The following is a 16158-nucleotide window of genomic DNA, read 5'->3' as shown; positions in this document are numbered from 1 at the left end:
TGAGTTGGTTCTTCATAGCCACATCGGCCTTTGCACTAGTATACTGCTTCTACCAAAAAGGCCTTTTCTGCCACACGCCTTGCAAATTGATTCAAAGCTGAGTATTGCCTCATGGCTTCCTATATTCAGGTGCTACGGTGATTGTGTCAACTATCAAGTCTGTGCCAGGGATCTGCAAACTTCAACCATCTGAGAAAATTACTTTATACTTGCAACCATCCTTCAATAGCTCTTTGACATCAAGATTATTTCTGTAAAACAGTTCACTTGCTGGACATTTTCATGGGAGCAAATGCAATCACCAACTCAACTATTCTGTTTGCTAGCTCCCCATCTGAAAAGTTACAATGAGCCATTCTCAGTGCACCTGCTCAGAAGTAGTCTTTGGATTCCGTAAATTTGTGTCTCAATGACATTCTAGTCAAAAGAATGAAGAAGTTTCATCCAATTCTTAAATCAGCCTTCAATGCAAATCATATCTTTTGGGACCTTTTTGCTCTTTAACAGGTAATCCTGAGGTGTTAAATGTGTGTTCAAATTGCTAAACTAAAATTATACACACACACACACACACACACACCTTTGACCTTTGTGTGGTATTGATCTGGCACCCACCGTGATCGTTCCATCTGTTGCTAGTTTAATTTCTCTCTTTCTTGGAGAAACTATACATTTTAAAATAGTCTGAATCTAAGTATTTTAAATATAGCAATATTGCGTGTAGTTGAAACAAAAATAAAAAAATCAAATCAGTTTTAAACTGTTGTTTCAGGTTTTAAATATTCATAATTTCAACATAGAATAGTACAGGCCCTTCGGCCCACAATGTTGTGCCGACCTATTATCCCACTAACACCAATCTACCCTGCCCACCCTACATTTTACTATCTCCCATGTGCCTATCCAAGAGTCACTTAGACGTTTCCAAAATATCCGACTCCTCCACAGAGTGGTGGGCACATGGAATGTGCTGCTGACAGTGGTAAAGGACCTACCTCTGACATCTCTCCTATACCTTCCTCCAATCACCTTAAAAATCATATCTCCTCGTAATAGACACTTCCGCCCTGGGAAAAACCTCTGGCTACCCACTCTATCCATGCCTCATCATCTTGTACATCTCTATCAAGTCACCTCTCAACCTTCTTCACTCCAATGAGAAAAGCCCAAGCTCCCTCAACCTTTCCTCATAAGACCTGCCCTCCAGTCCAGGCAAATCTCCTCTGCACCCTCTCTAAAGCTTCCCCATCTTTCCTGTAATGAGGTGACCAGAACTGAACACAATATTCCAAAGTGTGATCTAACCAGAGTTATATAGAGCTGCAGCATAACCTTACGGCTCTTAAACTCAACTCCCCTGCCAATGAAAGCCAACATACCATACACCACCTTTACAACCCGATCATCTTGGGTAGCAACTTTGGAGGGATCTCTGGACGAGGACCCCAAGATCCCTCTTTGTCCACACTGCCAAGCATCCTGCCATTAACTTTTTTGCATTCAAATTCAACCTTCCAAAATGAATCACTTTACATTTTTCTGTGTTGAATTCCATCTGCCACTTCTTTGCCAAGCTCTAAAATATTAGAAGAATATCTTTTTAAAATTTCCCAAACTAGAAAGTAATGGATGTGTGTTTTGACCCCATTGAAGAAATTCACGCCTTTTTGCATTTCTAAAGAGAGGAAAGAGTCTTGCTGGATTTTTACTTCAACTTCAATATTTAGCAAATATTTTTCTGGCCTCAAAACTGCTTCTTCCCAATTGATTCTTCTTCAGCATGTTAGGACAGACAGCCACTGGAGTGTGTTGTTAGTCTTGACCCACTGACTGATGCATCTCATTACAAAACAAAAATATTTTTTTCCAGTTACCAAGATGATTAACTATCTATAAAATCAGGTTTAGAACAAAAGATCAGATTTCTTAGATAAAGGCATTGCTTATTGTCACCAGAACAAGAGAAATTAGTTCACCTTTATAAAATAAGCAGTTAGCAGACAGGCAGAAGTTTCATGCACATCCTTCCAAAACACACTGAAATGAAGGTGCAAAAGATAGGCCATTCAGCGTTTTGAGTCTGCTCCAGTAACATCATGACTGATTGGAATCCTCAAAATTTACTTTCCTGTCTTTTCCTCAACACTGGATTCCCTTATTGATTAAAAAATTTCTCAGCATTGACTATTTTTGAAGTGACACAGACTATGTAGCGCTCTATGGTAAAAAGACTTCTCCAGATTCACTACAAAAACTTCAGTGGGGGCGGGGGGGGTGGGAAGAGAGACAGAGACAGAGACAGAGACAGAGACAGAGGCTTTGTGCAGAATAAAATAACCAAACATTTTGGCCAGTGGCTTATTCTTGAAGGCAAAGGATAGAACAGAGTGTTTTAGAGGCTGGCACTTGATACGCTGGCATTTGTGGTCAAGTGCCATTTCCTTTGGAGTCTTACAATAGCCTGATCAGGAACTCAGGAACACAGGAACAGGAGGTGGCCATTCAGCCCCTTTCACATTTTACACCATTCATTGAAATATGGCTGATCTATGGCAAACTCCACTAACCTGCCTTTGGCCCTTAGCCTTTAATATCATTGTTTATCAAAAAAAAAGTGTAAAGTCTAACAACTGATTCTGCATCCACTGCCATTTGGGAGAGAGAGCATTCCAAATATTTACTGCCTTTATGTACAGAGGTGCTTCCTAACATCTCCTCTGAACTGTCTGTCTAATTCTCAGACTATGCCTTCTCTTTCTAGGATCCCCAATCGGTGGAAATAGTTTCTCTATAGTACATTAACAGGAAAGGGCAGGGTAGATAAAAACTTCAAAATCAGGTCAATCCTTAGCCTTCTCAGGTTTTAAGAAAACGGACTTAAATTTGTATATTTTCTACTCGTACCTGGATTGGAGAGGTTAAGTGATCATTCTTATAAACCTAGATAATAAATTGAGAGGCTGGATGAACACAGCAGGCCCAGCAGCATCTCAGGAGCACAAAAGCTGACGTTTCGGGTCCAGGCCCGAAACGTCAGCTTTTGTGCTCCTGAGATGCTGCTGGGCCTGCTGTGTTCATCCAGCCTCACAATTTATTATCTTGGGTTCTCCAGCATCTGCAGTTCCCATTATCACTGATACATCCTTATAAACCTACCTTGTACCGCCTCCAAGGCCGTATATCCTTCCCAAGGCTGTTTGCTTACAGTCTTCCCAGTCATGCTGGTGGAGGAGGGGGCACCAGTGAAATGGTGGTGATGAACTTACCACGGTTTGTATAACTTCTGCATCATTGCGCTCCAGTCCTCTAGATAAAAGCCAGCATTCCACTGGCTTACTTAAGTTTTCTGCACGTTTTTCAAAGTAACACTTTTTAAAGCAGAATGAAGTTTTTTTAAACACAGATTCCACTGCCTTTTACCAAGAGATTTTCAAAAACCCCTGAACCTTAAAAAGGAAACAATTCTTAGTGATTTTAAATAGGCAGTCACTTGTTTTAGAACAGTGGCTACATGTTCTGGTTTCTCCCACAAAAAGGATTGTCCTATCGGTACGTACCAAGTTACGAGACTTCAGAATCTCAAAATGTTGGGTTGAAGTGCTATGGAGAATGGGTAGGAAAGTGGAGTTGCAGTTGAGATGAGATCAGCCATGATTTGTATTAAATGACAGAGCAGGCTCAAGGATTGAATTGCCTACTCCTAGTTCTCATGTTTAATCAAGTTGCCTCTTGGTCTAATTTCCCAAAGATCCAATCCTAGCCTATCCAACCTTTCCTCACAAGATAATCCGTATTAGACTGAGGGCAGTTCAGAGAGCAAGTTTACCAGTGCATTTATCTCCATCCTTAAATAAAGATGATCAACATCTGTGGACAACAGTCTAAATGTGGTCTCACCAACACACTATTCATCAGCATCCAATGAGCAATTCCTCTGACAGTGGGAACAACACACCTCATTCCCAACCACTTTGTTTACTCTATCAAAACCCTTCACAACTACAAAAGGAACTAATAAAAAAGGACAAAACTGAAAATAGAACTGAGGCTAGCAGTTTTTCCTCAAGTCTTTTATTCAATTAAAATGACAGAGAATATTCTACTCACCCATCTTGAAGGAAGTGGAATTTCCTCTTCTCTCGAGAGTCAGGTGTGGTCGTTGCCCAACATGAAGCTATTTGCAGAACAAAAGCAGTGCCAAAAGCCCCAGAGAATTTGACCTCCAAATAGAGATCATCATTCAGCCAAATTGCTGGACTTGCCCCATAAACAGCATCAGGTGAAAAAGTATCATCTTTGTACAGCGTCATGGAGAGTTGGAGCTTCTCTTCATGGTACTGCACGATAGGCTTAAAAATCCTCAGAAAAACAAGAGAAAAAAACAATTGTGAAGTGTCATGGACTTGTAATACGTCAAAAGGCAAAGCTAGACCACAAATAGAAATGAGCCACAAACAAATCCAGGAGAATGGTTTACAACGTGAGGCTCGCCAACAAATGAAGCAGATTTGGCTGAGTTATATTTAAAGGGAATCTGAGTAAATACTATGAAGAAAGGAACAGAGAATATATTGAGACTGGATGAAGGAAGCTGGGTAGTAGTTTATGTAGAAATCCAGACTTGTATTTAGAGTGCCTTTAGACATGGCTGAGCTTCACTGGCTATAAAGCACTTTTTGGCTGTAAATTTGGGGATAAACAGTGGATAGGACATTGGTATTATCTAACAGCACTCCCTTCACCATTACTCCTTTTCTTCAAAAGTAGTGACGTGAAATCTTCACAATTAAATCAAGAACAAAAATGAGTTTTCATTGCCCCTTTGTCTCAATGATGGCTCCTCTAACAGTGAAGCATCTCCTCATGACTTACACTAGAACATCAACTCAGATCTTTGCACTCAAGTCAGTGGCGTGGGACTTGAACCAATAAACTCTGAGTCAGAGGCATGAGGGTAACCCAGTCACATCCAACATAAGAGCCAAGACAGATGCAGTGGTACAAATGGCTTGTGTATTGCGTAACTAATTCTAATTTAGTCTTGATGTTTTCTATTAGTCCAAACTAACAATGATATAACCTGGGCATAGTAATCCCAAAAATTATTTAAAGATCAACCTCATGCTGTGCTATAGTTTTCTTTAAACTACATTCTACACAAGTTCCCAAAAACCACCTCTTTAAAAAGATTTTTTAAAAAATCAGGCAGCTGTTTGATTGCCAGACAGACAGAGGGGTCTGTTATTTTCAAAGGCAGGACAGACAAAATTCTTGGTCATTTTCATCCACCTCACTCCCCCTTCTCTTGGCATTCAGCGATCATCATTAAACTCAAGTATGGTAAATGTAAAGAGTAAAGATTGTTTACCTGGTGTGTTGGGGGGCTTGCAGAGACATGTTCACCAAGGATCTACGTAAATAGGCACATTTGACTTCAAATATTAGTGGCTCTTCTCGGATTATTAAATCAGAATGGAACTCATTAGTGATGACATGTTTAAATATGCTGTGAGTCTCATTTAGCTAAAAAAAATTTGGAGACACAAAATAGTACTTTAATGTCCTTTGTTTTACAATCAAAAAATTGAGATTTCATCTATTACCAGTTTTAATTTTTCAAAGACTTACTCAAACTTAATTTTAAATTCAGTTTGCATTTCAAGTTGAAAAAACTCATTCACATATACCAAGTCTAAAGTATTAGAAAATTCAATTAACACAGAAGTCTGTCTAGATCATTACTTCACATAACATATGTCTCTAGCCTTAGCTTTCTGTGTGAGAAAGTAAGTTCTTTCTTACCAGCAGCTGTCCTCCACAGTAATCCTGGTTTTCAGTGATTGTGAAAGTGTAGTACTCTGGCCCTTCTTTGACAGCACAGCCACCATCATTCAAGACCAGGTTTGTTCCTGTCTTCACCCGATCTGCTAAAAATTCTTTTGATACGATTATTTTCATTAAACCTGGTTCACAACGTGTGAACACGCCATGATCTAAAGAGACAAAACCAAAAACAAGACAGACAATCTCTGGAGCAGAGAGAAATGTACATTACAACACGCAACATTTGACACAGAAATATCCTTCCTGTAGTTTAATACCCTGTTACATCAGCACTGAGAAATCCTAGTATTTGAAGTTACTCTACTAGGCTACATCATAGAATCTACAGCAAAAGGTGACCCCACTTAACCTTACTTGTCAAGTGTTTATGTTGAATCTCTCACCATATCAGACTATTCTACTACTCCATCTCTTCAACCTAAGTTTGTGTTATTTACTTCCCCCTGCATGTGGCAGTAAGTTCCACATTCTCTCACATCTCCAGGTAACAAAGTTTCTCGTGAATTCCCTTTTCAATTCTTTACAGAGCATCATCTATTTTATGTCATGCTCAAAACTAGAACATGCAAGTTTTCTTTACAAGATTAACCTGTGAGATTTCTATTAGAGGTCCCTACAGAGAAAAAAAAGATAAAATGAAGTGTTGGAGAAACTCTGCAGGACTAACAGTACCTATGGAGAGCGAAACAGTTAATATTTTGCATCCAATGTGGCTCTGCAGAACCAAAAAAACAAGTCCCATTTAGTTAATTCTCCAGTGTTGGTATCAGCCTTGGAAATCTTCACTTGCACCTTATGACAGAGACCAGAAATGTGTACTATGCTCTAAATGCATTTAGGAGGTTCTAACACAAGAGCCCCATTTTTCAATGCAAATTCTCTTTTTAAAAAAAAAGTAGTGAACCCCAGGGCTTTAAGTACCTCCTTTGTAACATCATTATTAAAATGATTTGAGGGAGAGATTTTGCATGATGGACATAGTCTTTTGGATGGTACATGTACAGGCCATTACAAATAATCTAAAAATGTCAATTTGATCCCTTGAATTGACAGAGGTTGTAGAAATATTGTTTGATGAGTTTTTAAAAAACTTGATTAATATATTGTTTGTGAAACAGTTCTAAATTGTCTAATGACTAATTGCAACTGCATACAGCACAGGAAGCCAAATTTTTAAAAAACGGTGTCATTATTTGTTCACCGGTTGTAAGTGCCATTAGCTCGGGCAGCATTTGTCACCCATCTCCAAATGCCCAGAGGGGCTTTCAACAAAAAGAAAGAAAATAAAAGACATCGCTGGAGAGAAAACAGATGCTGGAGTTTCTCCAGCAATTTCAGTTTTTACTTCAGATTTCCTGCATCTGCACATCTTGGTTTTATTTTAGTGTTTGATACAACTGAGCTCTCAGACAGTTAAGAGTGATATGTCACTGTGAAGTCATGTGTATGCCATACCAGGTAAGGATTTTGCCTCTTTTCACCTGATGCTGAGTCTCACCAGCACTCAATTTCAGTTCTCCTGAACCCATGGTAATAACAGCCAAGTACCAGCTGCTCAGTTAACACTGTTGTAATTGCCACCACCACTTCCACATTGTTCTAAAGCCAGTCTGTGGGCTTAGTATTTTTGGCAGAAAATCAGTAATCACATGAGGGGAAGAAAGGAACAAGGGCAAAGTGACACTGGCAGTAGTTTATAGGCCCCCTTACAGTAGTAATATGATGGAACAAAAGAATAAATCAGATCATAATAAGAGAATGTTTAAACAAAAAAGGCAGTACATTAATCATTCATGTAGATTTACAAAATCAGATTTGTAGAAATGGCCACAGAGAAGAATTCATTGGGTATATTTGGGACAGTTTCCAAGATCAATATGTTGTGGATCCAACCACACATTAGGCTATTTTGGATCTTAAGTAATGAAGCAAGTTAACCAAATTCTCAGCGTAAGCCACTCTTTCCTGGGGATCCTAACACCATTGTAGAATTTAACATTCATTCAGTCTGAGATGGAGAAACTTGGGTGGGAGCAAGTGTGCTCAACTCAAGAAAGGGCCGTCACAAAAGAAATGAGGCAAACTTTGATAGAGAAAACTTTGAGGAGTTTAGTAGCAATGATGGTTGAGGAACAACAGCAGACATTTTTTAAAAAAATAGTTCACAGCTCACCGCAAAGACAGAGAAAGGAAGATTCTAGGACGGAGACAAGTTACTGGTATAAGAAAAGTCATTGAAAACATTAAATTGAAAAGGAAAAAAAAGACAGCATACAAACATGGCAAAGATTAGTGGTAAACTAGAGGATTAGGGAAGCTTTAAAAACTAAATGCTTACCAAAAAAGTAATCAAGCGAGAAAAGATAAACATTGATATTATTTGCACGTAATATCAAGTTGGACTGTAAAAGCTTCTTTAAATATTTTTAAAAAGGCCATAAAGTGAACACAAGTCCCTGAGGAGAATGAGAATAGGGAAATTCATGTGAGAAATCAGGAAGTGGCAAAAGGAGTGGAATAAATACTTTGCAACAATCTTCAAATAATAGAAACACATAATCCGGACGCTAACAAGGGATAGGAAATAAATAATATCGCTAGAAGAAACGTACTAGGGAAATTCAAGTTAGATATAGCCCCTAGACTTGATGGGGTGTATCCCAGGATAATAAAAAGCAGTTATATAGATATTGGATGCACAGATAGTAACTTTGAGAATCCTGAGATTCTGGAAAAGTAATGGAAGACAGTCAGTTGTCCAATGTAACATCTTTATTTTAGAAAAGGAAAGATCTCAACATCTGTTTTTGTGAAAATATTTAGAATCTATTATAAACTGTAATAGCAGAGCATTTAGAAATGCATAATGCAATCAGCAGAGTCAGCATAGCTTCATGAAGGAGAAATCATGCCTGACAAATTCAAATACTTTGATACAATAAGCAGGATAGATAAAAAGGGGGCTATTGCTAGATGGCCAGCATTTAATCACCCATCCCCTAGTTGCCCTCGAGAAGGGGTGGTTGAGCTGCTGCCTTGAACTGCTGCTATCTACCTGCTGTAGGTTGATCCACAAATGCCCTTTAGGGAGGGAATTCCAGGATTTTTACCAAGCAACAGTGAAGGAACAATGACATATTTACAATTCAGAATGGTGAGTGGCTTGAAGGAGAACTTGGAGGTGGTGGTGTTCCATGTATCAGCTGCCCTTGTCCTTCTGGATGGCAGTGATTGTGGGATTGAAAGGTGCTGTCTGAGGATATTTGGTGAATTTCTGCACTGCATTTTGTAGATACCAACATCAGTATGTCCTGAATGGTGGTGGATGGGCTTGTGGATGTGGTGCCAATCAAGCGCACTGCTTTGTCCTGGATGGTGTTAAGCTGGAATGTTGTTGGAACTGCACCCATCCAGGCAAGTGGACAGTATTCCATCACACTCCTAACTTGTGCCTTGTAGATAGTGGACAGGCTTTGAGGAGTCAGGAGAGATACTCGCTGCAGTATTTCTAGCGTCTGACCTGCTTTTGTAGGCACTGTGTTCATGTGGCAAGTCCAGTCGAGTTTCTGGTCATTGGTAACCCACAGAATGAGGAGATACTGGGGAATTCAGTGATGGTAACACCACTGAATATCTCATATTGATGGTCATAGCCTGGTATTTACATGGCACGAATGTTACTTGCTACTGGTCAGCCCAAGCGCAAATATCGTCTCGATCTGGTTGCATTTGAACATGGGCTGCTTCAGTATGCACAGTGTTCACACAAAATCACTAGCGAACATCCCACTTCTGATCTTAATATTTAGACTTCCAGAAAGCGCTTGATTAGATACCACACATTAGGCTGCTTCAGAAGACAATAACCCATGATATTAGAGGTGGCATGTAAGCGTGGACAGAGTGGGGAAAAGGGGCACATTTCAGGTTAGGAATCCATAACTAGTGGAATGCTACAGGGAACAATGCTAGGGCCATAATTATTTACAATTTTGTATCTTGGATTAGGAGAGGTGAACGTAGAATAGTCACATTTGCAGATGAAAAGAAGTGGGAAGGCAAGTGGTGATGATAGTTTGCACTGGGATATGGAAAGGTTAAGTGAGTGGCCAAAAAAAAAACTTGGCAAATGGAATACAATTTGGGAAAAATGGGAGGTTATACATTTTGGTGGGATGAATGAAAGGGAGGTGAATTTTTGCTTTCTTTAACTGGAAAGAAAAAGACTGAACAAAGCTGTAACTTAGGATTTGGGTTCCCTGTGCATGAATCACAAAAACCTAGTATCCAAGTCCAGCAGGGAATGGGAGAGGCAAGTAGAATATTGGCTTTTATTGCAAACAGAAGTGGAGTATAAAAGTAGGAAGATCTTACTAAACCATTTTTTCTAAGAAAAATGCACTAGTTAGACTATGCCTGGAATACAGACGTTTTGGCCCCCTTATCTAAAGGGGAAAAATATTCTGGCGTTAGGTGCAATCCAGAGAACGTTCTCTAGACTGACCCTGGATATGGAGAAAGGGGCTCAAGGAGAGATTGAGACTGCATTCATTGAAGTTGAGAAGAATGAAAGGTGACCTGATCAAAATATGCAAGATTCTTAGGCGTTTACTAGGGAGAGATGCAGGAAGATTGTCCTACAAGAGGGAAAACAGTCTAGGGCCAGATCAGAGACAAATGAAGAGGAGTTTCTTCTCAGGTTAGTACATCTGAAACTTCTTTTTAAAAAAAACTGTAGATTTGTTGAGACAAAAAGAAGTGTGGACCTGGATGAACACAGCAGGCCAAGCAGCATCAGAAGAGCAGGAAGGCTGACATTTCAGGCCTAGACCCTTCTTCAGAAATGGGGGAGTGGAAAGGGTTTCTGAAATATATAGGGAGAGAGGGGGAGACGGATAGAAGATGGATAAAGGGAGAAGATAGCTGGAGAGGAGACAGACAGGTCAAGAAGGCAGGGTTGGAGCCAGGAGAGATGAGGAGTGTAGGTGGGGAGTTAGGTCAGTCCAGGGAGGACGGACAGGTCAAGGGGGTGGGATGAGGCTAGTTGGTAGGAGATGGGGGTGGGGCCTGAGGTGGGAGGAAGGACCGGTTAGGGAGGCGGAGATGAGCTGGGCTGGTTTTGAGATGCGGTAGAGGGAGGGGAGATTTTGAAGCTTGTGCAGTCCATATCGATACCATTGGGCTGCAGGGTTCCCAAGAGAAATATGAGATGTTGTTCCGACAACCTTTGAGTGGCATCGTTGCAGCACTACAGGAGGCCTAGGATGGACATGTCGTCCAAGGTGTGGGGGTAGTTGAAATGGTTTGCGACTGGGAGGTGACATTGTTTTTTTGCAAACCAAGCGTAGGCGTTCCACAAAGTGGTCCCCAAGCCTCTGCTTGGTTTCCCCGATGTAGAGGAGATGGGCATGGCACTAGGCTAACAGGCACAATGGGAACAGTGGGTACAGTATACCACCTTAGCAGATGTGTAGGTGAACATCTTTTTGATGTGGGAGGTCTTCCTGGGGCCTGGGATGGGGGTGAGGGAGGTGGTGTAGGGGCAGGTGTAGCACTTCCTGCGATTGCAGGGAAAAAAAGTGCTGGGTGTGGAGAGGTGGAGGGGGGGGGTAATGGGAGTGGGGAGCGGACAAGGGAGTCAGAGAGAGTGGTCCCTCTGGAAAGCAGATAAAAAAAAAGGGTGGGGAAGGAAAAAATGTCTTTGGTGGTGGGGTCGGATTGCCAATGGAGGAAGTGTCAGTGGATGACGCATTGAATCCGGGGAGGTTGGTGGAGTGGTATGTGAGGATGAGGGGGATTCTGTTTTGGTTATTATTGTGGGGAGGGGGTGTGAGGGATGAGTTGCAGGAAATATGGTAGAGGGCGTTTTTGACCACTGGAGGGGAAGTTGTGGTCCTTAAAAAACGAGGACATCCGGGATGTCCAGGAGTAGAATGCCTCATCTCAGGAGCAGATGCAGAGGCAAAGGATTTGGGAATAGGGGATGGCCTTTTTGCCGGTAAGTGGGTGAGAGGGGGTGTACCGTAGGAATCAGTCGGTTTTACCTATCTTTTATCCACCTCCCCCTTTTTCCCTATTTATTTCAGAATCCCCTTCCCCTCCCCCATTTCTGAAGAAGGAAGGGTCTAGATCTGAAACATCAGCTTTTCGGCTCCTCTGATGCTGCTTGGCCTGCTGTGTTCATCCAACCTTGTTGTCTCAGATTCTCGAGCATCACAGCTCCCCACTATCTCTGTAGATTTGCTGAAGCTAGATCATTAATATGCGCAAGGCTGAGACTTAAGTCAGTAAGGAAAATCAAGGGTTATGAGGTAAAAGGCAGAAAAGTGGAGTTAAGGTTTCAGATCAGCCATGATCTTATTGAGTGGTGGAGTGGACTTGGTAGACTGAATGGCATACTTCTATTCCTATATCTTATGGTCTTTCTAAAACCTTTGTGAAATATTTAGAGCTCAAATCTTCTTACCTAGTTGCTTATGAATCATTTAATCTAACTTATTTGGTTCTGACGGAAATGCCATCAGCTTGAAATATTTCGACTATCTTTCCTGGCTCTCCAGCTCCCCAAAGGTAAATTAAACTTGCTGAAAGTGCCATACACTGGGAATGCTGGAAACAGTTAGTAGAAAGTGCCTGAGGTTGTTCATGTTAAGTGTCTTTAAAAAATGTCTACATTAAGTTTCAATTCTCATTGAAATGACAAGGGAACTATACCTTTACAAACCCTCTCCTGGCCATTGGTTTCAAGGTACCCTTGATGACAGATGCAGGTGAAAGAATCAAAAGTATTGATACAGTCTGATTCCACTGGGCAATCATTAGCCGTAGCATTTGCACATTCATCCTCATCTGTGTGAAAATAGTTTTAAATTTATGATTCATAGTTGTAAAGAAAGAATTATGCACATTATCAGTTAGTGAACAGAAAAAAAATCTCAAAAAGAGCTTTGATGATTAATTTACATCTAGATAACTCCTCACAGATCAACAATGCCCAGATAACAAAGTTTAGAGCTGGATGAACACAGCAGGCCAAGCAGCATCTCAGGAGCACAAAAGCTGACCTTTCGGGCCTAGACCCTTCATCAGAGAGGGGGATGGGGTGAGGGTTCTGGAATAAATAGGGAGAGAGGGGGAGGCGGACCGAAGATGGAGAGAAAAGAAGATAGGTGGGGAGGTAGGGAGGGGATAGGTCAGTCCAGGGAAGACGAACAGGTCAAGGAGGTGGGATGAGGTTAGTAGGTAGATGGGGGTGCGGCTTGGGGTGGGGGTGGGGGGGGGGGGGGGGGAGGGATGGGTGAGTGGAAGAACAGGTTAGGGAGGCAGAGACAGGTTGGACTGGTTTTGGGATGCAGTGGGTGGAGGGGAAGAGCTGGGCTGGTTGTGTGGTGCAGTGGGGGGAGGGGACGAACTGGGCTGGTTTAGGGATGCAGTTGGGGAAGGGGACCCCACACCCGAGCACCAAACCATCATCTCCAACACCATTCATGACCTCATCACCTCAGGGGACCTCCCACCCACAGCCTCCAACCTCATTGTTCCCCAACCCCGCACGGCCCGTTTCTATCTCCTTCCCAAAATCCACAAACCTGCCTGCCCTGGCCGACCCATCGTCTCAGCCTGCTCCTGCCCCACCGAACTCGTCTCCACCTATCTGGACTCCATTTTCTCCCCTTTGGTCCAGGAACTCCCCACCTACGTCCATGACACCACCCATGCCCTCCACCTCCTCCAGGACTTCCAATTCCCTGGCCCCCAACACCTCATCTTCACCATGGACGTCCAGTCCCTATACACCTGCATTCCGCATGCAGATGGCCTCAAGGCCCTCCACTTCTTCCTATCCCGCAGGCCCGACCAGTCCCCCTCCACCGACACCCTCATCCGCCTAGCCGAACTCGTCCTCACCCTCAACAACTTCTCTTCTGACTCCTCCCACTTCCTACAGACTAAGGGGGTGGCCATGGGCACCCGCATGGGCCCCAGCTATGCCTGCCTCTTTGTAGGTTATGTGGAACAGTCCCTCTTCCGCACCTACACAGGCCCCAAACCCCACCTCTTCCTCCGTTACATTGATGACTGTATCGGCGCCACCTCTTGCTCCCCAGAGGAGCTCGAACAGTTCATCCACTTCACCAACACCTTCCACCCCAACCTTCAGTTCACCTGGGCCATCTCCAGCACATCCCTCACCTTCCTGGACCTCTCAGTCTCCATCTCAGGCAACCAGCTTGTCCATTTCAAGCTCACCGACTCCCACAGCTACCTAGAATACACCTCCTCCCACCCACCCTCCTGCAAAAATTCCATCCCCATTCCCAATTCCTCCGCCTCCGCCACATCTGCTCCCACGATAAGACCTTCCACTCCCGCACATCCCAGATGCCCAAGTTCTTCAAGGACCGCAACTTTCCCCCCACAATGATCGAGAACGCCCTTGACCGCGTCTCCCGCATTTCTCGCAACACATCCCTCACACCCTGCCCCCGCCACAACCGCCCAAAGAGGATCCCCCTCGTTCTCACACACCACCCCACCAACCTCCGGATACAACGCGTCATCCTCCGACACTTCCACCATCTACAATCCGACCCCACCACCCAAGACATTTTTCCATCCCCACCCCTGTCTGCTTTCCGGAGAGACCACACTCTGTGACTCCCTTGTTCGCTCCACACTGCCCTCCAACCCCACCACACCCGGCACCTTCCCCTACAACCTCAGGAAATGCTACACTTGCCCCCACACCTCCTCCCTCACCCCTATCCCAGGCCCCAAGATGACATTCCACATTGGCAGATGTGCAGGTGAACCTCTGCTTAATGTGGTATACTGCATCCACTGTACCCGGTGTGGCTTCCTCTACATTGGGGAAACCAAGCGGAGGCTTGGGGACCGCTTTGCAGAACACCTCCGCTCAGTTCGCAACAAACAACTGCACCTCCCAGTCGCAAACCATTTCCACTCCCCCTCCCATTCTTTAGATGACATGTCCATCATGGGCCTCCTGCAGTGCCACAATGATGCCACCCGAAGGTTGCAGGAACAGCAACTCATATTCCGCCTGGGAACCCTGCAGCCTAATGGTATCATTGTGGACTTCACCAGTTTCAAAATCTCCCCTTCCCCAACTGCATCCCTAAACCAGCCCAGCTCTTCCCCTCCACCCACTGCATCCCAAAACCAGTCCAACCTGTCTCTGCCTCCCTAACCTGTTCTTCCTCTCACCCATCCCTTCCCCCCACCCCAAGCCGCACCCCCATCTACCTACTAACCTCATCCCACCTCCTTGACCTGTCCGTCTTCCCTGGACTGACCTATCCCCTCCCTACCTATCTTCTTTTCTCACCATCTTCGGTCCGCCTCCCCCTCTCTCCCTATTTATTCCAGAACCCTCACCCCATCCCCCTCTCTGATGAAGGGTCTAGGCCCGAAAGGTCAGCTTTTGTGCTCCCGAGATGCTGCTTGGCCTGCTGTGTTCATCCAGCCTCACATTTTATTATCTTGGATTCTCTAGCATCTGCAGTTCCTATTATTATCTCTCAACAATGCCCAGGTTTGTTTACTGAAAAATTCACACAAGTATGTAAATAAGACTGAGCCAAATAGGAGATACATTTGAATGAGTAATTAAAACAGTGGTTAGAGATGCAATAGGTTTCAAAGAAGTAGTGGTGACAGAAGGAACTGTTTACTCACCATTCCAGAATAGTGCACCTCCCAGTGGAAACACATTTGAGTCATTCATGCCAGCCAAAAAGTGCATGAGGCTGGAGGTGGTGTCACTGAAGTGGACATCTGCTGCAACATTCATCTCAACTGTCTCATTGCTTTTTGACAGATACAACATCTCTATTTCTACACTAGAGAATTGACCAGAATCCAGGAATAATTGCAGAATCTGTGAAATTAATGAAAAATTGTACACAGGAGATGGAAAGAACAGGGCACTATATAATTCAGCCTATTAAACTAATAGCTCACCCACAATGCTACAATTTTTAAATCTTTCGAGGGCTGTTTTCATTTGTGCCTTAAATTTACATTTATGCTTGTATTATATTTTTTGTCAATGAAAATGTGTCAGAGCTTTTTAAAAATAGAAGGGAATAGCCAAATTCTAAACTTTCACTAGATACAAATAACTCTGCTCAAAAGACAGGTTATGGAATGATACAATATCAAGTAGGGTCATCTAACCAATATGATTGTAGCAGCTTCTTGAGGCATTATTCGAAATTAGTCCAATGGCCCAGCACTCATCCTTTCCAGCTTTAATCCCATTTTTGGAAAAATTGGCTTATTGTTTATTGG

At 43.1% G+C, this 16158-nt stretch overlaps 1 protein-coding gene across 2 annotated transcripts in view; it reads right to left on the bottom strand.

Annotated features, from left to right (window-relative positions):
- The window catches only part of LOC125461072 (uncharacterized), a 54144-nt gene that overhangs the window by 9946 nt on the left and 28040 nt on the right, over positions 1–16158 (bottom strand). For both annotated transcript variants that reach the window (XM_048549423.2, XM_048549424.2), the window contains exons 11-15: positions 15544–15745; positions 12559–12693; positions 5803–5993; positions 5369–5523; positions 4108–4359 (exon numbers count right to left, since the gene is read on the bottom strand). In XM_048549423.2, the coding sequence (XP_048405380.2) occupies positions 4108–4359; positions 5369–5523; positions 5803–5993; positions 12559–12693; positions 15544–15745 (935 nt within the window). The remainder of the gene's footprint in view (positions 1–4107; positions 4360–5368; positions 5524–5802; positions 5994–12558; positions 12694–15543; positions 15746–16158) is intronic.

The sequence above is a fragment of the Stegostoma tigrinum genome, chromosome 18, assembly GCF_030684315.1.
Source record: "Stegostoma tigrinum isolate sSteTig4 chromosome 18, sSteTig4.hap1, whole genome shotgun sequence".
Classification (NCBI taxonomy): domain Eukaryota; kingdom Metazoa; phylum Chordata; class Chondrichthyes; order Orectolobiformes; family Stegostomatidae; genus Stegostoma; species Stegostoma tigrinum.
The sequence above is the reverse complement of the archived record's forward strand: the minus strand, read 5'-3'. Positions and strand labels throughout refer to the sequence as shown.